The following is a 26,611-nucleotide window of genomic DNA, read 5'->3' on the forward strand; positions in this document are numbered from 1 at the left end:
ATAATGAGTATTAGAGTTTTGATTTCCATTCTTTTCTATCAATACATGAGTGACGAGAGATATTAGACACAAATTGATTAACGAGGACCATGAACAAAGCATCGTAAAATGCAATTTGAGACGCATACAATATTTCACGTATAAGAGCAAATCAAATGCATATAAGCCAAGAACTCGATGTATCTACTTCGCTGCATATTTGTATTCTTACAATTATCTCTCCTAACCACGTAACGAAAAGCAAAGATGCCCCGTTAGAGTACAAGATGATGTTGCTCTGATTTTTCATAAAAGTATATATATTTTAATTATATTCATATTAACACATGATATATACATATATTTACATAGAAGAAATACGTGTATCTATTTTTTATCGAAAGAAAACAATATTGACAAAAGCAAAAGAGAAAAAAAAAAATATTGCTAATTGTGAGAAGTATTGTAGATTTAACAATTTTTTAATCCTATATTTCATATGTTTTCCAACGGCCATATTGTAGCGAAACTTTGTTTTTACCTAAATATCGGAAAAATAAAAATATAATTCTTCCACTTGTGTGATTTTATTTAGATTTCTTAGATTTGGTCGTAGACCACAGTAATGATAATGAGATCAGTGTACAGAATGAAAATGTATATAGCGACGGAAAAATATTTTATAAGCAGTCAAATCAATGTTCAATATATTCAAATTTCAATTAATATATCAAGAAATAATATTTTTAAATATTTGTATTCTTACATCTTATCATGCTAGTTTTTCTCTTTCTTTATACAATGTCTTCTTAAAAATGTCTACAAAAATACTTCTCTACGCCGTTGCTCTGTCCATCGGCGACGATTCTCTAGGAGGATCGGATTTTTCAAATTCTGCCGGTTCCATGAGCCGCTTCTTTCCAAACGGTGGTGGTCCGATCAATTTTTCGACGTCTTCATACGTCAACGTTTCCTTTTCTAATAAAGCTTCCGCGAGCTATGTGATTGATAAAAATATTTTAAATATTATATACATATATATAAATATCACACACGATATTTTTTAATAATGTACAATCTTTAACAAACGTAGGATAAAATATACACACCTTGGTCAACTTGTCTTTGTTATCTGAAAGTAATTGCCGAGTTTGTTCGTACGCTTCTCCAATTATTCTCCTCACTTCAGCATCCATTAAATTGGCTAATTTTTTGCTATATGGTTTCTTATTTTTCTATAAAAAGAAAAAATTAAGCATGGGACGCTCTTAAGTGCAATAAACGGCTTACGCGAAAGTGTTATCATGTCATACCGTATCGACGGCTTCTTCGTGAAAAGAAACCAAACCCACAGCTGGACTCATTCCAAACTGTTGGACTTGAAGATACGCCGTCTTGGTCACTTTTTTCAAATCATTTTCAGCTCCCGTTGAGATTTTGTCGAACATTATGTGTTCCGCGACTCGGCCACCCAGCATCATACACATTCGCTCGAAGAGCTCTTCTTTACTGTGGAGCTTCTGATCGGATTGAGTGTACTGCGCGAATCCCAGGCTCATGTTGGTTCGCGGCACTATCGTCACTTTGAGCAAGGCGTCCGTGTGCTCCAACAACCAACCCACTAAGGCATGGCCGGCTTCGTGATAGGCGACGACACGTTTGTTCTCTGGTATTAACGGATTGTTCTTCTTCGTCAAACCACCGATCGTTCTATCAATCGCGTACATAAGATCGCTACTATCGACTTGTTTTTTCTTATCCCGCGCAGCGTGTAACGCGGCTTCGTTGCAAACATTTGCTATGTCAGCACCTGGAAACGTTAAACTCAAGTAACATCTGAAGCGATAAATAAACGCAATCTGTTTCGCGAGTAAATTACCGCTAAAGCCAGGTGTAAGATAAGCTAAGTATTCCGAGTATTTTGAGGGTTCGCTGCGTAAAGATATTTTTTGGAGATGAGTCTCGAAGATTTGTTGTCTCTCTTCCAACGTGGGAAGATCGATTAAGATGTGCCGGTCGAATCTGCCCGGCCGCAGTAACGCCTTGTCCAATACTTCTGATCTATTCGTTGAAGCCAATATAATAACATCTTCCTTCGAAATCATCCCGTCCATTTCTACCAAAAGTTGGTTTAACGTGCGTTCCGACTCACTGTCACCGATTCCGAGTGAACCTTCTGAACGTTTTTTCCCGATTGCATCAATTTCATCGATATATATGATGCTTGGTGCTCTGTCGAGAATCAATGATATATTTGTATAATTGAAACACGCGATTTGTGAATAGCGAAATAACCAACCTCTTTTTGGCTTCCTTGAACAAATCCCTAACTCGAGCAGCGCCTAAGCCGCCGAATACTTCGATAAATTCAGAGCCGTTCATGGACAGGAAGGGAACGTCTGCCTCAGTCGCCACAGCTTTAGCTAGTAACGTCTTACCACAACCAGGAGGCCCCAAGAGCAAAGCGCCTACAAATAAAATTACATAGTTTAATTTTATAGCACAAACCTAGCACTGATATTTTTCTATATATTTAAGATTACCTTGCGGCACTTTAGCCCCAAGCGCTCTGTAACGTTCTGGTTGTTTGAGATAATCTACAAACTCCATCACCTCTAGCTTAGCTTCCTTCAATCCAGCTACATCCGCAAAACGCACACCCTTACCCTTCCCCATTAATGGCTCGACTAGTGTAAACTTTGCTTGTTTCATCTGTGAGATAAACTCGAGGGGTTTAAAAGCGAAACGTTTTCTCACGAAAATAAAGGCAGCAGTAGCTATTGTTGCAATAAGCAAGAATCTTATAAAACTCGCTATGTATTCCAACTTTCTCTCATAAATTATTTGCACTCCTTGGCCTGTAACATTTCAAAAATTTCAGATATATATTTGAAAAGGTAACCCAATATATAGTGCTTGTTCAGACTTGTTTGTGCAGATGATTTACTCACCAGCTTTTATGCCAAGATCTTTCTCCACTTTTCTCAGCTTTTCTTCAAAATTTTCGATATTTGGAACAATCATGAAATATCTCTTATACAAACTCCTTTTTCCTTTAATAATAGCACCATCATGCAGTATGATTATAACATGGTCAGTATTGGGATTTACAATAACCGCCTCAACTTCTCCTTTGCTCAACATGTGATACACAAATTCATTCCAAGAGATAGAAACTGCAGGCTATTTAAAAAAAATTACTTGTAATCAAGTAGTAATATCTTAAATCTTTAATGATTTCTGCAATGATGAAAAACTCACTTCTACTTTTGTATCTATTTGTTGTCTGAATGCAAATAGGAGAATATATAATAACGTAAACCATATCCAAAGTTTTCGTAGAAGTATTTTCATTTCTTCATTTTTGTCAGGCTCCTTGTCCGATTTTCCAGAACCGGGTTCTTTCGATGACTGCTTATTACAGTTGCTAGATGTTGTGTTAAAATATCTGACATTGTTAAATCTTGGGGAAAAGTTAAATCTGCTTGCATTGATGTACAACAATGTGGACTGCACAGCTTTAAATTCCTTATATATTTTCTTATAAGTCTAAAAACAAATATCGTTAATGACATTTCTTTTTTGTCAAATATCCATGTTTGTATCAATATAAAGATCTGATATTTAATCACTTAATTTAATCACTTAATTTAATCACTTAATAATCATACTTAGAGCTATTTCGAATTAAAATTTAATTAGTTAAATAAATGATAAACATAAAATGCAAAGAAAAACCAAAAAATAGAATAAAGAATCACAAACTAGTGGATACTAACGTGATAAGACACAGGTAGAAATAACCTATACGCTGCATTATTATGCCCATTACATAAATGTTTACTACCAAAAAAGGTTTGTTCTCTCGGGAGAGAAGTATTTTTGGGTGAAAAATTGAATATTCGACTAGACACTATATAGTGCCGTCTTGGGCACTTAGTTAAGTTCTGCATAGTCAGATCAAAAGTGTCAAAACCGCAAATTTATCCATACATCGCGCTCACATCTGCACGTGCAAACGTGCAATACTATGCAACGATTACAAATGATTGTGTCACTCACTCTGTGTATATAAGATTAGCATACTTGTATCAGACTATGCACTAGAAATTAAAATTGCGAATTTGACCAATCAAGTAATCTCAATCCTAGTTTTTTTTCAATTAGAAACGGTATGAATAAGCCTAATGATCAGAGAGAACTTTTTGATGCGTTTGTGAAAGTAAGAGAGAGCACTAATCTGTTGCTTTTTTCAGCACTCCATGAGCTTGTATTGTTAAATGTTTTATCTGATAATTCAGCGGAAATTATTAAGATTTTATGATTATTAATTGTAATACCATGAAAAATATCTGCCAACACGCACTATGCATCGATCTAGATGTATGCAGATTGTCTCGGACAATCGACATCTGCAATGGTGGCCAGATGGCGGCACAAAAGAGGTCCGAATGAGATATATGGAACCCCCACCTCCAAATTCACCAGTCGCCATAGAACTCACGGAAATCTGCTCGAAATACTCGATGAAATTCGGGTAAGTTATTTCGTTAATTTGTCTCAAATCACACGAAACTCGTCGCGATTACTTAAAATCGCGACGAGCGCATGACATACAGCATCTTGGCGAGTATCACTACCTGACCGGTCATTATCAAAAATGACAGTTTTGCGGTTACTCCAATGAAGCGAGGGGCTGACACTTTTTCTTCGTTTATTCAAATAAAAGAAATATACACTGACAATTTATGTAAATTCGGTAGTAATTTACATGCGGATGATCGCACGGTTGCACTGTCGTACAGTGTCACCGCTGCATAAAATGGTCAATTCGATTTCTTGCTTGTTTAATTCTCGATAGTTGACGAGCCTAGTGGCAATCGCAAACTCTACAGATACACAGTAAATCAGGGTTGTCCTTCAATACCGGCAATCCGTTTGTTTTCTACAATGCATATTTTTCTCTTGCAGGTATTTTAGCATCACTGTCATTTCATACAATGCCTCTCTTGCATGACAGACGGCAGATGGCTCAGAGTGACATTGTTAAACCGATTTTTACTTCCACCGCCTGATCATACGATCATGATAGAGTAGCATCTCTTTTAAGCCGAGCCATCGTTTACTACTGTCAAGATGAGCGTCGGTCCTGCAGGTGTTGCTGAGCTGTTCAACCTACTCGAATCTAATAAACTCGGCGAGGTCGAGGAGATCAAGAAAGTATTTCATGATCATTTCTTATGCAGTGAGTAACATATGCATTTTCTTGCGTCGTATGTAGTCATATTGTTTCTGACTATATTGGTTTGTTCACAGCAAAAGATAGTTGGTTGGTAAATGGATTATTTGATTATTACCTTTCTACAAACTCCTTAAGGACCGCTGAAGTATTAGCAGGAGTCCGAGATCCGCATGACAAACATCTTTTAGATCGCTTATCTGACATTTTATCAAAATCTGGCAATAGTGGACAGAGAATACAGGCCCTCACCTTGCTTGGTCATATAGCTAGGCGTCAACCTACTTGGTTGTACAAACTAACCAGTCATCCTTTATTCAAAGATCTACTCAAATTACTTAAGGTAACATATTTTTTTACCTATCTTTTTTTTATCAGTATCAATAATCATTTATGTATATACATGTAGGCTTTTTTTTATCAATTCATTAACTTTGGCCTTTGATTACAAGCCATTTTAATGCACATATTATTTCTATGTAACTAATCTATATTGTATAAACATAAATGTTTTAAATACCACTGATCATCTATTATATCTGATGTGGATTAATTTGGAATTTCATGTTAAAATATATAAAATTTTATCTGTGGAAATAACTTTAAATATCTAAAGGGATTAAATAGAGTACAGTTCTACAAGACTGTATTTTTCAAGGTGGAGGCAGATATATTACCACTTATGAGTGCCCTTCTTCTGTTAGTAATGTTGTTACCAATGTTACCTGCTGCTCTAGGGCCGTATCTGCCAGAAATATTTGAGGTATTCGGCCGCTTAACATCTTATTATCATCATCAATCGTCCTTACTTCCTCTTTCTACTCCTTTTATTTCAACCACAGTACCAAACATCATCGACAAGGACCATTTGTACCTCATACATTTGCAGGTGAATATTTATAATTATTTACAAAATAAAATGTAGAAGAGCTAACGACATTAGTTATCACGCAACTATTACAGGTAGGATTATGCAGCTTATTTCATAGACTGTACGCATTGTATCCTTGCAATTTTATATCATACCTGAAGCAACAGTACATCCAGCGTGATCAATTTGAATCATTGGCTCAAACATTTACTCATACTATCAGGCCGATGTTGGAGTCTGTGCGTATGCACCCTTTACTTGTTACAGCATCCAAAGATGCAGAAATTTCATCCAATAGGTACCTATACTTTGCTACATATGTAAAATAATATATTTCATATGTCTCGAAATATCGAAATTACTGTTATAAATTGACTCTTTTCTCGCATAATAGGTGGAAAAAAATGGAACATCATGATATTGTGATAGAATGTGGTCGTTTTACGTTAGACAAATGTCGAGAGGAAATACTAAGCGTAGCTAATCCTCGGTGTACTCCACCTTTAGGTCAGCATTACAATCCTCTTCATGCTATATCTTTTTTTCTTGTAACATGCAAGAGAAAGTTATATTTTGTTTGTATATTTGCAGATCAATCTTCCATCGTTTGTGCGCCAATAAACATAGGAATAACAAATACGGAAATTATCAATCAGGAAGAGGAAACATTCTGGTCACCGAGCACGGCGATACCGCCACATACGCCACCGCCTCAAAATACATCTCACGAACCACGCTCCGCCCCGCCGACGCCTAATAACAATAGAAGCGGTACTTCCCCACCCGAAGCCGCCATCGAAGCTACCCCAGAGACAACTCCCGTTAAGGTGTACAAAATGAATCTTGCTTATTACGTTCAGGAATATACATTATACAGGATATTTCAGAACCAAGATTGCGCATAAATGACTGGCTAATAGAACACGTAAAAAAACAAGCCAAAAAAAGCTTTGAATAAGAATGCATCCGCAATTGTTTCTGAAATATTCATTTTGTAGATTTTTGTACTTTATGTCATATATTAGTATATAAAATCTAACTCTGAAATATCCTGTATTTCCCGTAGGATCTACGAAAGCTATCAACGAGGCAAGCACCTTTGGTGGCATCTAGTGCAGTGCGTGCTCTCAACGCATTGGGCAATGGTACATCCTCACGGCCGTCAACGCCCACCTCTGTAAACTCCTCTTCCACCTCTGGAGTGAAAAATACGGATATTCCAACGAACACACATGGATTTCTTTCACAGAGGCTAAGTAAAATTATGTCGGATAGGCAGTCGCAAAAATTAATAATTAATAACGAAGAGAACGCGAGGTTCTTAGAAATGGCTGTAAGTCAGAATGGGAAAACTGATTCCTGGCAAGAAGATCAAGAGGTTTGAACAACTTATTAGTAGATTCTGCGCGCTAAATGAAAACACAGAAACCGCATTACGTATAATTTTGTGATGCAGGTATTGGAAATTGTTAGTTCACATGGCAATGGATCAGTTGAAATGCCAAAATACGTCGAACCGCAGCCTGAGACACGAAGTGAGAAGAATACGTATGGTGCTTTCGCCGATTTATCGCAGAAAATTTATCAGCTTCTGCATTCTCAATGCCGTCTCCCAGTAAAAGACTCAAATTCAAATGTAACGCACAAGGTGGAATATCGACAAGTTCAAAAATCTCCAAAGATTATCTGTTGCATGAAATATATCTCGCGTTACAACAATTGTAATTGCAATACAATGTTTTTTTTTTGCAGATTCGGCACTCCAAATCTTGTCCAGACATAGAAATGCAGAAGAAATGTAATAGTGAAAATGTAAGCGATCAAGCTAAATCAGTAGAAACGAATAAACACGAGGACGCCAGCATTCAAACCAGCAATCTGTTCCCGTACGAGCATTTGTTGCTGGGAATGTTGGATCAGAACAGCCAAAATATTAGTCAAGAAAGTTCTGATTCGAGATTGTCGCCGATCAGCATGCTCGATCGTTATATTGAGGCTTGTACGAGAGTGAATAGCTTCCCTAGCAATAACAGCAAAACGAGTAAATAGATATGCGTACAGTAATAACTGATGTTTCTGGCGAGTGTAATAACTTTTTTTTTTTTTTTTTTTTTTTCCAGAAACAAACAGTGCTAGGCAGAAACAAAAAAAGAAAGGAGAAGAGGATACGGAAGAAGACGGAGCGGACGATGATAATATAGATCAATTGCTTCAACTTATGCAAATGCAGTTGCAGTTCGAGCGACAACGGCGAGAAGTTCATGCCGAGCGTAACCGGCGTTTGCTTGGCAAATTGAGAGACTCGCGAGCTTCAGAAGAGCATAATCTTGCTTTGGTCAGTTCATAATCTTATTTAATGTTTATGAAATTCTTATGTGACTGATCGTTTTGACATTCTTCTTCTTATAGACTGAACGTTTGAAAATATTAGAAAAAGAAGTGGAAAATTTGAAAGCGTTGTTGGAGCTAAATAAAAGGGAAACGCATCAAGCTGAGGAACAATATAAAGAAGCTATGCATCAGTGGCAAACTAAAGTATGATTTTTTTGAAAATTTTATTTTTATTGTAAAAAAAATCGGAATACTCTAGAATTTAAATATTACACATGTAGGGCGTCGAAGAACAACAACAAAGTCGCGCGCTTAAGGATCGCTTAGAATGTCTGGAATTGGAATTAAAAAGCGAACAAAAGAAGGCAGCTGAAACGCAGCAACAACTTCGTTCTACCGAAGCGGACCTTTTCAATGCAGGACACCAGCTTAAAGCAGCGTTAAAAGCTGCAGATCGTGGTAAAGAATTAGAACGCATTGTTGAGACAATGCAGAAAAAATTCGTACTTTGGGGAGAGGTAATTTATTTCGAATGAAGATAATATCTTAGCAAATGTAATAGATGGAAATGCAAGTTGAGTTGCCTGTAACAAATTAATGTTCCATGCGTTTCTTATTGCAGGCGCAGTTAAGATTAGAAGAAAATACAGGCACTTTCTCGCCAACGATTAAGCAAGAAGCGACGCAAGCTCAGAAATCGTATACAGAAGAATTGAATAGTAAGTCCAAAGTAGAGAGAAGCAACATTCTCCGCATTGAATACAAATTACTAATCTTTCTTGGAATCTTTCTAGATATGCGGCGACAATTGGAATCACGAACGTCGCATTTGGAAGCGTTGAAAGCACGTTTGAGTGAGTTAGAAAATAAGGAAGCGCGGAAAGAAAGCCAACTGGTGGAGCTGCAACGGCTCTTGCAAGAGACCAAGGAGCGACACGCGTCCGAATTGGACGCCGTCGCGTCAAAGTATCAAGCACAAGTGGAGATCAACTTGCTTCTGGAAGGTCGTATACTCGAACTTCACGGTAAATTGGAGACCGCCACGTGCTCCAACACTTCACCCATGGCGAATCCTGCTTCTTCGGCATCGCCTAAGGAACGATCCCCGCCTCTATCGACCAGTTTGGCCTCATCCAGCGAGGGTAGCCTAGCGTTTATCCATCCGGGCGTCGGGAGTATCATAAACGATTGCTGCGATACCGCGACAGGCGAGATTTGCAACCTGCAAGCTATGATAGAGCCTGTGCCGAGTAGCAGCCAAGCCACGTCACCGTCACGTTCTGTCACTCGACGACCGTCGATGCCGAAGCAAGATTAACGAAACGGAAACGTTCACTGTGACGTGAGCCCCTTGTATACCGTCGATAAACGATATACGGAATTATTATCGAAGATTAATGCGTGTGAATGCGCCGCGCCCATTGCCATTGGTGCCGCGGTATGAACGGAAAGAAAGTTATTTGTAGCTTTTTATCGATAGAGTAGACGAGATTCGTAAGAAAGTTGCTAATCGACTGATTGCGATCGAACAGGCATGCTAAGTTTGTTAGCATTGATATATCTCCGCTCTTGGAAAAAATGGATTCACAGTGAATAAATGGTTGAGATATTTTGCTGACCAATTTGGTAATTTTAATTTCTGCATTCGCTACGTTATCCCGGTTGTTTGATGTCCCTTTAATTTCAATCTTCGCTCATTTCGTCGACGACTCGACGGAAGAATCCCGCGTTTATCACGGCTAACGTTTCGTGCCTAATTGCGGAAGGTCAGGAGTGATTAAAAAAGCGTTGAAATTATCGATTGTTTGCGAACACTCGGTAATTTGAACGTTCGAGCTATCTAAAATGTTTATCACAATTTACTGTTATCTCCAGATGTTTTTTGTAGATATGTATATACATCTACAGCGTGGTAATATATATGTATATATTTAATATACATATGTATATTCTGTGAGAAACTGCATTTTGTGATTGTCACCCGTGTGCGAAGACACTAAGGTAAATAAAGAAGAAACATACATAATCTAGAAAAGTATATATTACGAAACATCATATGCAATATAATTTACACTTATAATACATAATACTGAATGAATCAAATTTCCTTCGAATATTATGCAATATTATCACGACGACAAATATTGATTTCAACGTACAAAAGCAGTGAAAAGTTGATTTTAATCAGAAAAGTTAATTTTAATCAGTTACTCATTGACGACTGTGTGACGGTATTTCATCCCATATACATTTGATGAGTTTAATGCTTATCAAATTGCTTTGTTTGTTAATAGGTTTGTAATTCTTGACTTATCGTCATAAGAATTGCGTCGTCTGGATTGGCATAATTCGCTAAATCTGAAAGAAACGAGGAAGAATGTGGAATTATGTTCGTTAAATAAGAAAAAGACAACTGACGATTGAACATTAACTGAAATGCAAACGTATGCAATGTACAGGATGTTTCGCAGCTCACGGTCGTACAAATTTAATGTATTTTATAATTTTTTACATATTTATGAATATATTTTTTATATATAAAAATGCTTTTTAATTGTACGAATCTCGGGATAACTAAAATGGCACTTTTTTAATTCTTTTTGTTTTATGATTTTTATATCCACATAATCATTACTCACGATTATGGCCTCGATGCAACGGGTAGACCTTCAATCTTCTTAGCAAGAGTTCCATCAACCAAAATATGCCTAACCACACAAGTGCGCCCACTGAAAAGGTTCTCAGTGCTGTAACACCTCCGTAAGTGTCCATCAACCAACCACATATGAAACTACCACTCGCTACCCCTACAATGGACGATGAAGATAGGATTTATATTGTAGTATTAAAGAGGACAAACAATATCAACAAATTAATGACCAACCGATTCCCTCGAAAATAGCACCAACAACGCCCTGCATTGTTGCTTTTGTACCGGATGGTGTCACTTTGTCACCGTAAGATACCATTGTTGGCCAGCATAAACCAAATGAGGGTCCATGAAGCAGCTCAAGGATTAAGAACAACCAAATATTTGATATAATGCTGTATCCCATAAACCTGCGAGATGGGTTCAGTATGCATAAATATAAGTAATATGGAAAAAAAAAATTTTAATATCTTTGTTGTGAGTTTTGTATAGGAAAAGTACCGCGCATGTAACAAATAAGGATTGACTTACCTAATTGCATAAATAAGCAAGACGAGACTCATCACGTTGACGTGGCCAAGTTTCTTCAACACGCTGCCCGATATGAAGTTGAAGGGTAACTCCCCTAAAAAGCACTGAACACCTGTCATAAGACCCTGCAGTGTTTTGATCCACGTGATGTGAGAGCTCATTGCTAAGTCTTCCATGTACCAAAAGAGAAAGTTCCACACGACCGCCGTGCACATTCCAGCGCCTATGCACCACCAAGCAAACACCAACACTCTTGCTTCTTTGATAACGTTTAATAGCTCCCGCAACAGCGACGGTTCATCCGCGGAGCATTCCGGATTTTTCTGTAACGATACTGCGTTCTTCCATTACCTGCCAATTTTGGATTCTTTCGATAAGCAAAAAGTTTCAAACTTCTGTACTAAATTCTAACTTATCACGATTGATACATTTAAACATTTTGCATACCTTTCTCAATGTTGCAGTCACGATGATATCGCCGATCATGTGCACCAGCATGATGTAAAATATACAAGTGTAATCTTTCTCGTATGTTTTTTTGCTAAAGACATCCACCAGATAGCCCGCGCTTATACCAAGAATACCGAAACCGACACTGCCCCACATTTTTTGTTTACCGTAATCGCTCCTCCTCTCGTAACCTGAAAGACGTAAAAATGATTAGTTTGACGCCTACACTATTTATGCAATAATATAACACAAACCGAGAAGGTCGAAACAGATGGCATCCGCTATATTAACTACAACAGCCATTCCAATCCAGCTTATTATAGCCGCCCATAGAAACAGATGAAATTGATACGTAGAATGGCTCGTATGCGAGTTCTTAGCTTCTTGCAAAAGATGATTAAACGCACTGTTATCGTGACAGATCGCGTTGCATGGAGTTCTCAGCAGATTTCCACATACTGGAGTTTCATCTTGAAACTGGTACACCTTTACATTTATGCATTTCTGCGTCTGTAAATTATTTCTTACAATTAATTCTATTTCTATAACACAGCTAGATTAAGGATTCTGTAATAAATTTCTCACAAGCAAGTCTTTGTATACATCAAATTCAGCCTCAACCCTGAATGTGCTGTTTGTAGAAACATTTCTGCCAGATAACTCTAAATAACCCTGTGATGGTCCTGTGCAAGTTAACTATAAATATAAATATTTATTAATACTTAAATTTTATTTATTAATTATTAACGCATGATGATACGAAATTACATTTTATTTATACATACCTGGCAAGCTGAATGAATATGGATATTCTCTAATATTACGGCATCTATTGCTTTCGTTGAGAATTCCTTCTCTGGACAAATCTCTAGATAGGGTATGTTTTTATCACAGGTAAGAGTAATATTTGCACTTCTGTCGACTTCAGGAATAAAATAAATAGAGAAGAAGGCTATTGTTAACACAGCTTGGAATATCAAGAAAAAGACTTTGTGTAATTTGAACTTGTCAGCTAAACTACCGAACAATGGTTTTGCAATTAGGCCAGAAATTGGTAATACTGTGTATATCGTGCCCACTAACGTCGAAGAAAAGCCCAATTGTTTCCCAATTGTTGGCAAAAATTGCACCATTGGTGCCGTTGCTGCAAGCAAATAACAATTAATAAAGAGAGATGTTTCTGTAACAATCCTTGGAAAAAGTATAGTTTCAAGAGTGTCCTTACCAGCATTGTAAAGAAAATAATGTAATTTTATAGGGACCAGTTCTCTATTTACGTTTTGAAACATGATTCAAGTGCGTGATTAATGTTTTGATGAAGTTTTATGTCTATCTGAAACATCAGAGAAAAAAATATCATTGACAACGTGCTTCTTTAAACAATTTTCAAGTACAAACTTCTTTGGCACATAAAATTGCTCCTATTGTTATAACAAAATTCTCTATAGGAGAATTCTTTATATTCTCTATTTTCACTAAAACACCATCAGAGCTTTCTCAAAATTAACGAGTTACAACATACATAGAGATATGAATTCATTTAGCACCACGGATAATCTTTTCGGCGGCGAAAAGATAAAACTTGCGTGGAATTTGCAATCGTACCTTAGATGTAGTGGCGATAAATTGATCAAAAGTCATGAAGTCCACAATCTCACATCATGTTTAACCAAAATTCTACACGCGAGCCTTGTACTTTGCTCACCAACTGCCAGCAACTGCCACTTACCACCACCGCTCGACGTTTACTCGACCGCTGCGCGTATCCGCGCTTCACAATACAGGATGAATCACGAAGAACGGATAAAACAGATGTGGCACTTTGATAAATTCTTTTTTTTTTGCTTTATCGTTTCATTACGCAATTTCGTAGCTAGCGACCGTATTGTCGACTTAAAAGCCGACTTTGATCCTCGTTTCTTCATGCAATTACGAAAGTTTATTACTCGATCTGACTTGCGACATATTTAAACGTAAATGTACGAATTTTTCCGTATACATAATCAAGTATATTGCATGGTATACGGTTATGTGTCGAGTTTAAATTACCTGCTGTATCAGCTGTATTATTACTAGGCTGCTGTGCCGTCTGCTACGTGTTATCGATTATACTCGCGGGATTTCGCGCTTTCCATTTAATTATCCGATAAATGAGCGCAATATCTCGCAACAGTCGAACATGCAGCGCAAAACGATGCTGTCAATTGCAGATAAATTTTATGATAAATCTGCGTACAATAAGCTGGTCTGTTTTAATTGCATTTAAAATAAAATAGATACGCATTCAGACTTTGGAGGAAGAAAGGCAGAAAATGTAGAAAGCGTAATAAAAACAAATGGACCTAAATGAACACAAGAAAAAAAAATACAAATGTAGAAAGTATAATAAAACAAAAAGGATATCATTCATTCTGCATACGTGCCTTTTAATTCTTTTATTCTTTGGCTCTGCAAAGTCTGAATGTACGTTTGTTTCAATTTAAGTGCAGAAATTGTAACAAAAATTGAAGAAGCATATTTTTAAATATGTAAAAGCTTCAAGAAATGTGGCGATAATAAAAGCGAGACTGCTTTAAGAACATAAATATATCTGAATAAATTGATAAAATGAAAAGAGAAAGCAAAGCAGATAATAAATTTTCATGCAATTAACTTCACGGTTTTGTAACAAACTGTGTTTTTAATTTGTCATTGATACATTTACAATATACATTTACATATATGCATATATTTATAAGTTTCAGTATACCGCTTTCCGACGATATTTCGGTTCTGTTCAGCGATAAAGATGAATTAATGAATGTATGACGCTAGCGGTGTGTTACAGTATATTTCGTCTTTTTGTTTTTCGCGCATGCTTGTACACATATATATATATATATATATATTTTCTGTGATCTCATATTTTATATTACTAGTATGCGCCTCTTCGTGTGACGGTCGTCTTCCGTTCGCGATTAACTGCGATTTATCTCGTCGATTGATCCCCATCTTTCCAGGTCTTGCAGATCTCTCTCTTTACGTTCGAGATCCCATCATATCGAGCACATCGTCTATGCGTGAGATATGTGTTTTATATATACAAAGAAAGCCTAACTTACATGCTATTCTTACGTCGCTAAATAATCTACATAACATACACCAGCAACAGAACCGCGCCCGATATTATTATACATAAAATTCTCTTGGTTTTTTTCGCAGAACTCACGCGTGTATGCTGCTGCTGCTGCTACGGTCAACGATTAAACGCTACACTGCATCGAACGAAAACCAACGTAAAATCGATGGCTAAGATGACACTCAGCGAATTATGGACCCGAATCATGGAGCTACAGGGACTGTCCGTCACTAATTTATCAATTAGATCCAATATTGCATAATTCTCTGTCCCGACACATGCACCGATGAGACACGCGTTCGTCGCGTGAGGATTTACCACGGAGTGTTGGACAAACACTAATATATATATGTATATAACATAATTATATATATGTATAGCTAATATATATATATACGTTTAATCGTATATATATATATATATATATATGTATGACAAGCAGACTATGTATTATATATATAATTATGATATACAGTAACGTTATCATTCGCGAATATATTTGCTCAACATTGCACGGAGGAACTTTTGATAGACGTGCGGATCGACTTACTCTCGGCGCTAGCGACTTCGACTTAGAATTATTAAACCTGTCGGTCTCGTTTTAGAAAACTATCAAAAATTCCTATATCGAAAAAGTAGACTTGTTCTTTATATACAGATGATTACATATTACGTTCTTTTTCTTTTATCAGATAGAAACTAGACCTCCCTTCCGACGAATGGTGTAAAAATGTGTCAAAGATATCCGAATCGTTCGGTCGCTTGTAAAAAGGAAACTGCAGTCAAAGAAATCTACAAAAGGTCTTTTACCTAATCCCGTAGAAAGTCACACGGTCAATTGCATAAAAAACAATAAAAAAGACAAGTCGCGAGGAGGATGTCCTTTGTGAATAAAAAAGAAAAAAAAAAAGAATATAGATTATAGGGCATACTGCTCCCTCGCGCGCTCGCCAAGAGACTTTCGATTGGTGTTTCGCGTTGCGCGACAAACTCGTCCGGAAACGATTCTCCTCTCCCTCCGCCGCGGTGCGTCCCAGAGTTCATCTGCAAGTTAATCTGTCGTCTATCGTGTGACGAATCGATCGCACAAGCGCCACTCTTACAGCGATCTCAGCGGCTAGAGCCAGGACGGTCTGTGGTGATGCGGCGGCGGCGGTTGGAGAGCGTAGAGCGAGTGGATGTACTGCTGATAGGCGGCCGGGTCGACCGTCAGATTAGTCCCGTGAGACGTCACATAGGGGACTGACGGGACGTAAGCCGCGGCCGATCTCTGGGCGGCCGCAGCGGCGGCGGCCGAATGAAGAAACGGGTGTGGCGGAGGGTAATTCCTCGGCGGCGGCGGCGCTTGATTGCCGAGTTTGTTGCAGGCGGCTTGCTGGCTGTTCACCGGCTGCTGCTGCTGTTGCTGCTGCTGATGCTGCTGCTGCTGCTGCTGTTGCTGCTGCTGCTGCTGCTGCTGCTGTCGCAGAGCCATGTTGTAGTAGCTGGTCGGATTGCGGAATTCGTCCGTCAGAAAGGCGAACGTGGCCGCCGCAGTAGCGTCCTTGTCGTAGGTGAATGGCGGCGCGTGGCCGGTGCTCGCGCTGCTGGTGGACGTGGCGAAGTTGAAGGCACTTCCGGCAGGCGGTGGTACCTTCAGAGCGCCGATAGGATCCGCAGACGCAGCGGACGCTGTCGCGTATTGCGGGAATATACCCGCCGCTTGTTGCTGATCGGTGGTCGTCGTCACGGTTGTCGCCGTGATAGACGCGCTCTGTTGCTCCTGTTGCTGCGGATGCTTACTCTTTCGGCCTCTCTTCTTCGACACCGTCGACGTAGGTGCCGTCGCGGCGATGGATGCCGCCCGCGCATCGCTCTCGCCGGCTCGTCGCGATATCGCGAGGATGCCCTGACTGTTCTTCGCCGCTACCGCTGCATTTTGCAAGCTCTGCAACAAATTAAGCTGCTCAAGTTCGGTTGCACCGGACGCGGCGCCACGCCCGTAAGCGGCGAGGTGGTCCGGCTTCGCTGTGGGCGGCGGTCGAGGAATCGTCAGCAGTTGCTGCTGCTCCTTGCTCGGTGTTCGACCTACCAGACTGAGGCCCAGTCGCGCGTACGCCGGATTGGTCGCCATGCTATCGGCGAGACTGCCAACGAACGACGTGCCGTCGAACTGACTGACCGAAACGCCGTCCGACTGCGGAAGCGCCATCATCGGGTCGAAGCTCGGGAATTGTTCCTGACCGGAACGCGCCACTGCGCTTTCCTGCAGACCGCGTGTGCTCGATTCGCCGCCCGACGACGGCTCGTACGCACGCTTCTTCATCGGCGGTGGATTGCCGGCGGAATTGCTCGACGCACCGCTACCACCACTGGTAGACTTGGAGCCGGTGTCGAAGTAGTGCGGACTAGGATACACCGGCCTCGAGTTTGGCGGTGGTAACGAGTAGCTGGATGGCTGGAAGCCGCCTGAGTAAAGGGCCGACTCGTGCGCCGCGGTTAAGTTCTGTTGGAACGCCAACAACTGAGTCTGATCCGTGGGCGTGGGCAATTGTTCCGCGGACGGTGCTTTACCGAGGTAACCGCGCGGCTGGATCTCCGCGAAACCGGACCGCGATTCTTGCGGCGTGGATTGCTGTTGCGTCTGCTGTTGCTGCTGACTGCCGTGCCTCGAAGCGGATCTCGGCAATTCGACATTGGGGAAACCGGGATTCGGATACGTCGGCGGATATTGATTCGGCGACTGATAGATCTGATGATTCGTGTTCAGACTCAACGACGATTCCGACTGCACGGGGAAGCTCCTCTGCTGATCGCCACTTGCGAGTTTCGCGCTCGACTTCAAGTATTCCGTTCGATGTTCAGATTCGTTCACCGACGACGATACCGTAGGCGACTGTTCAACTTGCGACTGACTGTACACAGGATTCTGCTTGAAGTCCGCGGTGTAGTTGGCAGATGTGGTTGTGACCACGGGGTACTCGTCCGAGCCCTTGGACGGTTGAAGCTGAGGGTAAGCGGTGGTCTGCTGCGGAGAGGGTTGCGAGTAGCTGGGCGATTGTTGCGGCGGTTGCACGGAGTTGCAAGTGGACTTTCGTTGCGGCGACGATTGCGGATAGGTGCGGGTCTGTTGCGGCGACGGTTGCGAGTAATTCGCAGCCGTCGCTGACGTCGTTCCGGCCGCTTGTTGCGGCGAGAGTTGCGAGTAATTGGGCGGCGTCTGCGGCGAGTGCAGAGGGTGCGAATACGTAGCCGGTTGCTGAGGCGACGGCTGCGAGTAATTGGTCAGCGATTGAGGCGACGTTTGCGAATACGGGCTGCTTTGCGGCGATGGCTCGAAGACCGGAGACGACGACGCTTGCGGCGAGTGCTGGGAGAAGGTCTGGATCGGCTGGTGTGGCGATTGAGAGTAATTCCGAGCGAGCTGCGGAGCCTGGTACGGGCTCAGCGGTTGCGGCGACGATTGCGAGTAATTGGCGGGGCGTGTTTGCGGCGACGGCTGAGGGGAGAAGCTCGGCGGTTGCGGAGACGGCTGCGAGTACGCAGCGGGTGGCTGAGGCGATGACTGAGAGTAATTCGCGGCTGGTGGTTGCGGCGAGAGCCGGCCGTAGCCGGCGGGTTGCTGAGGAGAGGATTGCGCGTACGGAGAATGTTGCTGCGGCGACGGCTGCGAGTAATTCGGTGGCGTTTGAGGCGAAGTCTGCGAGAAAGGGGAGTGTTGCTGCTGTTGCTGCGGAGAAGCTTGCGGATAATTGGCCACCGCCTGCGGAGAAGGTTGAGAATAATTGGCCACCACGTTCTGTTGCGGAGACGGCTGCGAGTAATTCGGAGTGGGCGGCTGTTGCGGCGAGGTCTGCGAGTAATTTGACGGCGGTGTCTGAGGCGATGGCTGCGGATAAGCCGGCTGCATCGGTTGCGGAGAGTGTTGCGGATAGACGGGAGACTGATTCTGACTGTTGGCGGGCAATTGCTGCGGGAAGTGTTGCGGCGACATCTGCGGAAACGCTTCGTTGGGATTCTCCTGAGGCGAGGATTTCTGGTACGGCGATTGATGCGGCGGTTGCGCGTGCACCGAAGGATAGGCGGTTGATGATGGTGGTGGTGGTGGTAGTGGTGGTGGTGGTGGTGGTGCTGGTGGTGGTGGTGGTGGTGGTGGCGGTTGTTGCTGCTGTTGCTCGTTGTAGGACGACGGATAAGCCGGAGACAGAGGATGATTTTGCGGGGACGGCGTAGGCGGCAATTGCGCGCTATATCTCGGCGGCGTAGCGTAATACGGACTGTTGTAAGGGCTGCTACCGGTCGACAACGCGTCTTGATAAAATCCCGCGCCTCTTATCGGCTCGGTCGGCGTGATCGCGGGCTGGCATTGCGGAGAGCGAGCCGCGCGCGGCGCCGGTGGAGATTCCTGAGAGAAACTGGACACCGATTCACTGACACTGCTACCACCGGTGCTCAACCGTCGTTGCCGGCCGCTAAACACTTCCTGTATATCGCTGTCCTTCTTCGTTGCCGCCGCCTCTTCCACTTCCTCGTCCTTCTTTTTTGATTTTGGCGCTCCGAAAGCTTTGAACCAGGCACTCAGATTCGGCGTGGCGGATTTTGGTTTCTGTGCTTCCTCCGTAGCGGAAGCTGCTTCCTTCTCCTCCACTGCGCTCGATGCTTTAGCGGCTCCCTTGGCATTCAGAGTTTTCTCCTCTTTAACGTTGGACGTTTGAGATGGGCTAAGCGCGTGATCCTCTTCCTCGTCGTTTGAAAAATTCGGATTAGGCGACGATACTAAACTCTTGCAGATCAATTGAATGGAATCTACGTTTTTCAGCACAGTGCCCAAGCTGAGCTTCGGTTCCTCGTCGAGATCCTTGCTCGATTGATCATTGTCGTTGGTAGCGTGAACCGTGGAGTCATTGGCGTTGGCGTTAGGTAAATTGAGCGGCTTCTTCAGAAGTAAATTTCCCTTGCTCTTGCCAGGCTGCAAACGGTCGATCGTGCGTTGTATCTTCTTCGGTCGACTCGGCCCGTGAGGACCAAATATTTTCATGGAGCTCGGTCTCTTTCGCGCGGTCTCTACCTTCGACCGATTGGATTCAATGGAAGAAGTGTGAAGCACCGGAGAGTCGCTGCCAGAGGAGAATTCCGCGACTTTGGGAGCGTCGTCAAGCCACTTGTTAATGTCCTGTCAATAATACAGATGTATGAGATACATAAAATAGAAAAAAAATTACAAATATAAAGTTCAACGTGTCAACATCTGACACATGACTTTGGAATCGATTTGCTTTCATAAGCTAAACTTAAAATATCAATTGTTTTACGATACGCTAAATTAGAATACATATTCAAATACTATACATTTAATAAAAAATATCAAATATAAGGCGTTAATAATGCCTAAACCAACGACATATAAATTAAGAATCTCTTCAATTATTAATTTCTGAATAAAAATTATCAGTTTCTGAACTTCACGTTTAATACAGTTTTTTTGAATTAATTCCTACAGTTTTACATCTATTTATATTTCAATAAAAAGATCTTAAAAACAAAATTTGTAAACTTACATGAAGTGTCTTCTCCGTAGCTTCGTTTAACGCTTGAATGGCATTATCTTCCGCTCCTAATCCTTTGGTATGTTTAGCATGAGCTTTCTTATTCTCGCCGATTTCCGTATCCTGTTTCTTAATCGTGTCATCCATAGCCTTATCTTCCTTCGCACCTTTCTTCGACTTGGATCGCTTTGCAACATCCTTGTCATTCTCATGGAAAGCATTACTGTTTGAAGGCACTTTTTTTGAATAGACACCCTGAGCGTCATTTTTCATCGCTTTCCTCTGCTTCTCCTTTTCGTTCTTCAATTTTTCCTCGCGTTTCCTATCACTTATCTTATCCTTTAAACTATCAAGCGAGTCTACATCCTTATTACCGATAAACGCAGAGAGTTTCTTGGAAGTGTGAGTATGCTTTGAATCTAAAGCGCTTTCTAATTCTACATCTTTGGGATCCATTTGACTTTTTAATTCGCCGTTCTTCAATTCTGCGTTCTTCTGTTTTGATTTCTTATCTTTTTGCTTAGCGTGATTCTTGTCGGATTTCTCGTCAGCCTTTGTTGCAGTCTTTAAACTCGTCTTCTCCTTCTTACGATTTTTCTTCGCTTTAACGTGGGAAGATTGTTTCTTGTCTTCCTCGAATACTGTATCGCTTTCTTCCACTTCCATCTTTTTTAATTTGCTCTTTTTCGTATTGTCCGTCAATATTCCAGTTTCTTCAAGCTCCTTCTTTTCTATTTTCCTACTTTTACTTTTCGCGATTACCGGGGGTTCATAATCTTCCTCGAAATCCTCTTTTCGCTTTTTGTTCTCCTTCGTTTCTTTCGCAGATCGTACAATTTCCGAATCTTTCCTCGGTTGATGTCGCTCTCTACTTGTTTTTTTATTAGACGTCTTTAATTCTTCCGATTCCTTAGACAGCTTTTTGCTTCTAAGTAAACTATTTACATCAACATTTTTTCTTCTTTTCGATGCTACGATACTTGTCTCGGATATCGCATCTTCGCTTTCTTGATCTTCCTGTTCTTCCTCTTCCTCATCTTCGTCCAATTCTTCCTCTCTTGCCTTTTTGCCTTTTTTCTTCCCTCTCTTCTTTTTCGCTACTTTAATGCTTTTACTTCTTTTTTCATCTTCATCCACTTTCTCATTATTCTTAGATTTTGCTTTACTTTCTGGCTTATAAGACTTGGATTTTTTGGTCGATTTTTTCGAACGTTTACGTGCGTTATGATGCGAAGAAGATAAATGACGTGAAGGATACGATGGCGATGTGGATGTACCGTCTAACGAGCGAGGAGATGTGAGATCCTCATCACTGGATGTCTCCGACTCCAAATACCGACTCACGGCTTTGTCAAACGCTTCCTTAAGATTAACCGCCATTTCCGTATATTCTATAATACATAACATTAAATGTAAAATCGCACGTGAATTTAAAGGCAATTAAGTAGAAACTGTACAAACCGTTATCCGAGCCATTATATTGCCTACAATTGTCAACGATAAGTCGAAAATCTCGCTTAAACTGACTTATACTTTTATACGAGCCGCCTTCCAATTTCTCTTCCATAGTGCTGAGATCCATAGGTCTGCGCACCACACTGTAGTACCTGCAAATAACAATAATTTATAACATTGTCAGAGTAGTTTAAGCTTTTAGAATACGTGCAAAGTCCATACCTTGGCGCATAGTCCTCATCCACAGGATCGGTGAACGGCCAAGCGTCGACATGATCCTTGACGCTTTCGAGAACTTTGTGCATTCCGACACAACGTTCCTCCTCTTCGATTCCGAATGAGTAGCCGTATTTGTACCCGTAATTGCAAGATACGTAATTACCGTCGCCATGATTACCGACACCCTTCTTCTTCTCCAAGTCCTCCACCTCGTCTCTGGTGTGAATTACGATCTGACCGACGGCCGAGGCCAAAGAATTGTTCGTTTGTCGTCCCTTCTTCTGGATCGGCGGAGCCGGTAACGGCGGAGTGGTCTCTTCCTTAATATAAGAGGATTTCGAGCTCTGCGTCCCCTTTTTAGTCCCTTTGGTCGTTTTGGTTTTAATCTTGGATCTGACCATGACTGCATCCATCTGCGTCGTAGGTTCCTGACTGCGAAGCACCCGAGAGCTATTACGTTGTAATAGTTTACGTCGTTGCTGTTTCTCCTTCAGATCGAACAGTTTCGGTATTTCCGGCATAAAGTCCTCTGATAATGTACGATAAAGTTTACGCTCGGTGTCGTATTCCTGAGGAAAATACAATTTTCAGAATTTTATTTTCAATTTTGCGACAACGCGTACTTCTATTTTTTTTTCCCCCTCTATAGCAGAAGAAATAATTACCGAATCGCGAAATTTTTCAACTAATCTGCTCCAATCTTGCTGAGTGAAACAGACAACTTGCCAAACGCTTTCTCTCTTGTTCTCACTATTTATTAAACTAGCTTCCTCCTTCTCTTCCTTTTCCTGTTCCTCCTTCGCCACTCTGTTCCGTCGTTTCTTACGCTTTTTGTCTCTGGGTTTACTTTTCTGCTTGTGTGAGGCACTGTTAGAAGTATCAATGTAATCCTCCCGGTACAATCGAGTGCCGTAGAAGTACCAGTAGGCAGAATTCTTACGATCATGTCCCAAAGGTTCGACTCGCAGGCTATCCGAGTCCAAATTACTTAACGATTCCTCCTGTTGTTAAATTAATTATTAAGTAACGCATAATACGTGAGGAAAATTATTGCGACAGCTATAACGATGATACGTACTACGTCTTCGGCGTCTAGCCTGAAGTCGCAGAGCGCACGTAGTATTTCTACTTTTTGACGGAGCGGTAACAACTCAAAATCTACGTCTGTATTGAAAGGATTTTCGCACTTGTATTCCTATATAAATACAAATACGCATTTTAGTTGCATCTCCCTTTGTCTGTATTGGAAATTGAAAGATTTACATTGCAAAGTAACAAATGAAATATACTTACTTGACATTTTTTCCGAAAAAGTCTACGCAGAAACATCTGATAATTAAATGTGGAGATGTCATTGCGGGTATCATTTGGCAAGCAACCTTCCAACAACTTCACTATCAACTCCTGAAGCAGTCGTCCTTCGGTACCACCGTCTGTCAATAAAGCTTCTTCTAAATCCTACAATTTCGTAAGATTAATATTGAGACATGTTTTATCGTACAATATTCATAATAAAGAAACAAAAAAAAAAGAGAACAAAAAGAATGATGTATAAGCCAATAAATAATGAAAGTAAAGCTGAAGCATGACTGAACGCTATTCTGCTGTCTGAATGCTGAAGCGGTACTAACAGGCTTATACACTGCTTACTCGTAAAAGAGTTAGCATTTTAGTGTAAGATACCTCAATATCAAAATCCAGAAGATTGAAGGCAGCTCTAAATAATGAGCAAAAGTGTGCTATACTTGGCACCTCCCACCACGATTGAATGTCTAAAAAAATAAAGGAACAGTTAAGAGTTCCTTGATCTTGATCCTGCTAGCCATTTGAAAGTAATTAAGGCTGTTCTAACTATTCATTGCATAGATGAGTAAAGTCATTTTTAATATTATTCAAGAGATAAGAAATAGTTTATTAATACATTATATATATATAATATGATTTAATATAATATATGTATTTCTTTTTTAAACATATATTGAATAAAAACTAGTATCCTGCAATAAAATATAATATTTAAAAATGTATTTAATTTTTTAATTTAAGCAAAATAAAAAATACACAATATATTTGAAATTAGGAAAATTAAAGCAATGATTGTTAATTAAGTGATTTGTTTCATATGGAAAAATGATTGTAGCTTAATGTCATTATAACTTACCAAATATTTCTAGTACATTCAATGCAGAATTTTTATCTTATCGTATCTTTTAAATATCCCTTATATATTTGCAACAATCTATCTAATTGTCCTCTGGACTTGATTTGAAAAAAATCAAACAAATAATCTTCTATTTGTAATATAATTAATGTTGATTATACTATTTTGTTGCTGTAAATCAATCTTAACTTGTTTTATTTTAGATGTGCAGGAAACCTATATAAAAATAAACACAACGAACATCTTAATGAAAAAAATAACGGAATAATAATTTTTAAAAATCACACTTATAAAATCAATCTGTTATCACAACTAAAAATATGAAATTGAAAAAAAATCTTTTTAAACATAGAATCTTATTAATACAAATTTTTAAACATTATTTTTGTGTTTTTAATAGTGGTCATAAATTTGCTTCAGCTTAAATGCTTAGTGCTCCTTAAAATTGAGGATTGCAAGATGAACAAAAGCTATGGCCTCCATATCCATTGCTACAAAAATCTGACATTATTTCTATTATCATTGAAAAAGATTAAATATATAAACTAATTTGTTTTTATTCCCATTCGGTATAATCTTCTCTTGGCACAAATAGATAGTAGTAGCCTAATCGTTAAATTCTTTTTTACATTTTTTAAGTTTAAAAAAAATTTTTTACTTGTATGCTGTTCACTAAATAATATTTCTAGATAATTATAGGATATTCGCGTTACCTCTCTTCTTTCTGGATTCGAAAAAAAGAAGACAAAACAAACGGCAGAAGAAACTCACCTAGGATGCCGATGAAGGTAGGAAACATAACCCGTCGTGTGGCGGGCGAACCGGGCGAATCAGCGTGTCCAGGGCGGGACACAGGCGCTTTGACGGCGGCCGGCGTCGAGGAATCGGGGTGAATTGTAGTAGTGCGAGCGCGGGATTGCCTTCCTTGATAGGCCTTACCCGGCGCCGCGGCGACAGGGGAGGGCGGGAACGAACGAGCGAGACGGCGGCGGCGATCCAGAGACCTCGTATGTAGTGCGTAGCGCACGGACTGCGCGCGCGACGAGGAGGATTGAGCAAAACACTTCCGCCGCCCGACGGTATATGTGTGTGTATATATACGTATATACGATGTATATACGTATACGTGTGTATATGTATGTATACGCGCAGAGGCCCGTATCTTAAAACACCGGGTTGCAGCACATCAGCGGTGAATGACACTCGTAGCGGTAGTCCCGACAGGCGCGAGCGAGCGTGCGCTCGCGGGCTCGCATAGCTCGCCGTCCGTAGTCGCTCGCTAACCGAATTCGCGCGGTGCGGATCGGTGCGGGCGGCCAGTTAGCGGCGGCGTAAGGCGCATTCGCATTCGCCGCCGCGTATCGTCGCCGAAGCGGCCTCGTCGTTCACTACCGATCTAACGTGGGACGACACGAATGTCCGAAAGCTCGTGTGCGACCATTCCAATCGGGACGCGAAAGGCGTACTCAAAACACATAACCACTAGCAGCCGCTGCTGCGGCTCTCACCGTCGTGCTGAGCTGACGCGCATAAGTACGCGCGAACCCTTGAAACGGCACGCGTGTCCACGCGGACGCTTCCTGGAAGCGGGAATTACCCGCCACGCGTTCAGATTGCTGCCGATGCGACGCTCCGCTACTGTATCCTGCTCGACGATCACACGATGCGTGAAAACGTTATACCATGAACAGACAGCTCACGGGCGCGGACTAGCGCGAACTATGCAGCAACAATCGGAACAACTACAACCACGGGCGTATACCCATAAGTGCATACATAGATGCACTATATTCGGTGCAAAACGCCGCTAGCGCCGCATAGCGTTCAGCTATGCGAAGCAGTAATGGTGATGACATATTGGTCAATTTTATTTAGTTATATGCTTACAGTGCATCTGAATTGCCAGTATTTGATAGAAAAATGCACTTTCTCTAGGATCTTGAGTATCAAATAACGTTAAATGACAGATCAAATATGAATCTTTCATAAATAGTTATGCATATATATATGGATAGACCTTAAACACCAAGCAATCATATTAGGCTGTATTCCGAAATTCACTGCCAGTACTGAAAATCTATA

General features: G+C 40.9%; 4 protein-coding genes across 10 annotated transcripts; 1 reads left to right on the forward strand and 3 right to left on the reverse strand.

Moving 5' to 3' along the window:
- Positions 1–695: 695 nt before the first annotated feature.
- Spg7 (Paraplegin) lies at positions 696–4,040 on the reverse strand. The gene is made up of 9 exons (XM_012372429.2): positions 3,759–4,040; positions 3,241–3,528; positions 2,931–3,162; positions 2,523–2,837; positions 2,279–2,447; positions 1,859–2,211; positions 1,293–1,789; positions 1,089–1,214; positions 696–976 (listed from the first exon to the last, which is right to left on the reverse strand). The coding sequence occupies exons 1-9, from the start codon at positions 3,930–3,932 to the stop codon at positions 815–817; spliced, it is 2,316 nt and encodes a 771-aa protein (XP_012227852.2). The 5' UTR covers positions 3,933–4,040; the 3' UTR covers positions 696–814.
- A 322-nt stretch (positions 4,041–4,362) lies between these two features.
- Positions 4,363–10,042, forward strand: Tsc1 (tuberous sclerosis 1 protein hamartin). Of its 2 annotated transcripts, none has more exons than XM_012372424.2 (15): positions 4,363–4,516; positions 4,951–5,224; positions 5,296–5,561; positions 5,835–6,107; positions 6,182–6,387; positions 6,484–6,596; positions 6,681–6,916; positions 7,156–7,467; positions 7,546–7,737; positions 7,842–8,130; positions 8,210–8,424; positions 8,499–8,624; positions 8,702–8,938; positions 9,043–9,139; positions 9,215–10,042. In XM_012372424.2, exons 2-15 carry the CDS (start codon positions 5,116–5,118, stop codon positions 9,736–9,738), a joined length of 3,195 nt encoding a protein of 1,064 aa, XP_012227847.1. In that variant the 5' UTR covers positions 4,363–4,516; positions 4,951–5,115; the 3' UTR covers positions 9,739–10,042. The 2 variants fall into 2 exon arrangements, with proteins under 2 accessions (XP_012227847.1, XP_012227848.1); XM_012372425.2 differs by having other exon boundaries at positions 5,877–6,107.
- Positions 10,043–10,443: 401 nt separating this feature from the next.
- On the reverse strand, positions 10,444–14,223 carry Sugb (Sugar baby). 3 transcript variants are annotated; one of them, XM_067356447.1, is made up of 10 exons: positions 14,101–14,223; positions 13,277–13,384; positions 12,837–13,195; positions 12,637–12,747; positions 12,306–12,561; positions 12,049–12,242; positions 11,602–11,924; positions 11,305–11,480; positions 11,060–11,227; positions 10,444–10,778 (listed from the first exon to the last, which is right to left on the reverse strand). In XM_067356447.1, exons 2-10 carry the CDS (start codon positions 13,338–13,340, stop codon positions 10,708–10,710), a joined length of 1,722 nt encoding a protein of 573 aa, XP_067212548.1. In that variant the 5' UTR covers positions 13,341–13,384; positions 14,101–14,223; the 3' UTR covers positions 10,444–10,707. The 3 variants fall into 3 exon arrangements, with proteins under 3 accessions (XP_067212548.1, XP_012227855.2, XP_012227853.2); XM_012372432.2 differs by lacking the exon at positions 14,101–14,223 and adding an exon at positions 13,781–14,072; XM_012372430.2 differs by lacking the exon at positions 14,101–14,223 and adding an exon at positions 13,657–14,071.
- Positions 14,224–14,711: 488 nt separating this feature from the next.
- Positions 14,712–26,281, reverse strand: LOC105675357 (bromodomain-containing protein 4-like). 4 transcript variants are annotated; one of them, XR_010890555.1, is made up of 10 exons: positions 25,301–26,281; positions 24,052–24,140; positions 23,662–23,826; positions 23,447–23,563; positions 23,034–23,369; positions 22,372–22,937; positions 22,156–22,301; positions 20,707–22,085; positions 15,260–20,321; positions 14,712–15,104 (listed from the first exon to the last, which is right to left on the reverse strand). XR_010890555.1 is itself a non-coding variant. In XM_067356406.1 (10 exons), exons 4-10 carry the CDS (start codon positions 23,695–23,697, stop codon positions 16,287–16,289), a joined length of 6,615 nt encoding a protein of 2,204 aa, XP_067212507.1. In that variant the 5' UTR covers positions 23,698–23,826; positions 24,052–24,140; positions 24,530–24,745; positions 25,301–26,281; the 3' UTR covers positions 14,712–16,286. The 4 variants fall into 4 exon arrangements, 3 of the variants coding, with proteins under 3 accessions (XP_067212507.1, XP_012227835.2, XP_067212508.1); XM_067356406.1 differs by adding an exon at positions 24,530–24,745 and having other exon boundaries at positions 14,712–20,321; XM_012372412.2 differs by having other exon boundaries at positions 14,712–20,321.
- Between the last annotated feature and the right edge of the window lie 330 nt (positions 26,282–26,611).

The sequence above is a fragment of the Linepithema humile genome, chromosome 5, assembly GCF_040581485.1.
Source record: "Linepithema humile isolate Giens D197 chromosome 5, Lhum_UNIL_v1.0, whole genome shotgun sequence".
NCBI lineage: Eukaryota > Metazoa > Arthropoda > Insecta > Hymenoptera > Formicidae > Linepithema > Linepithema humile.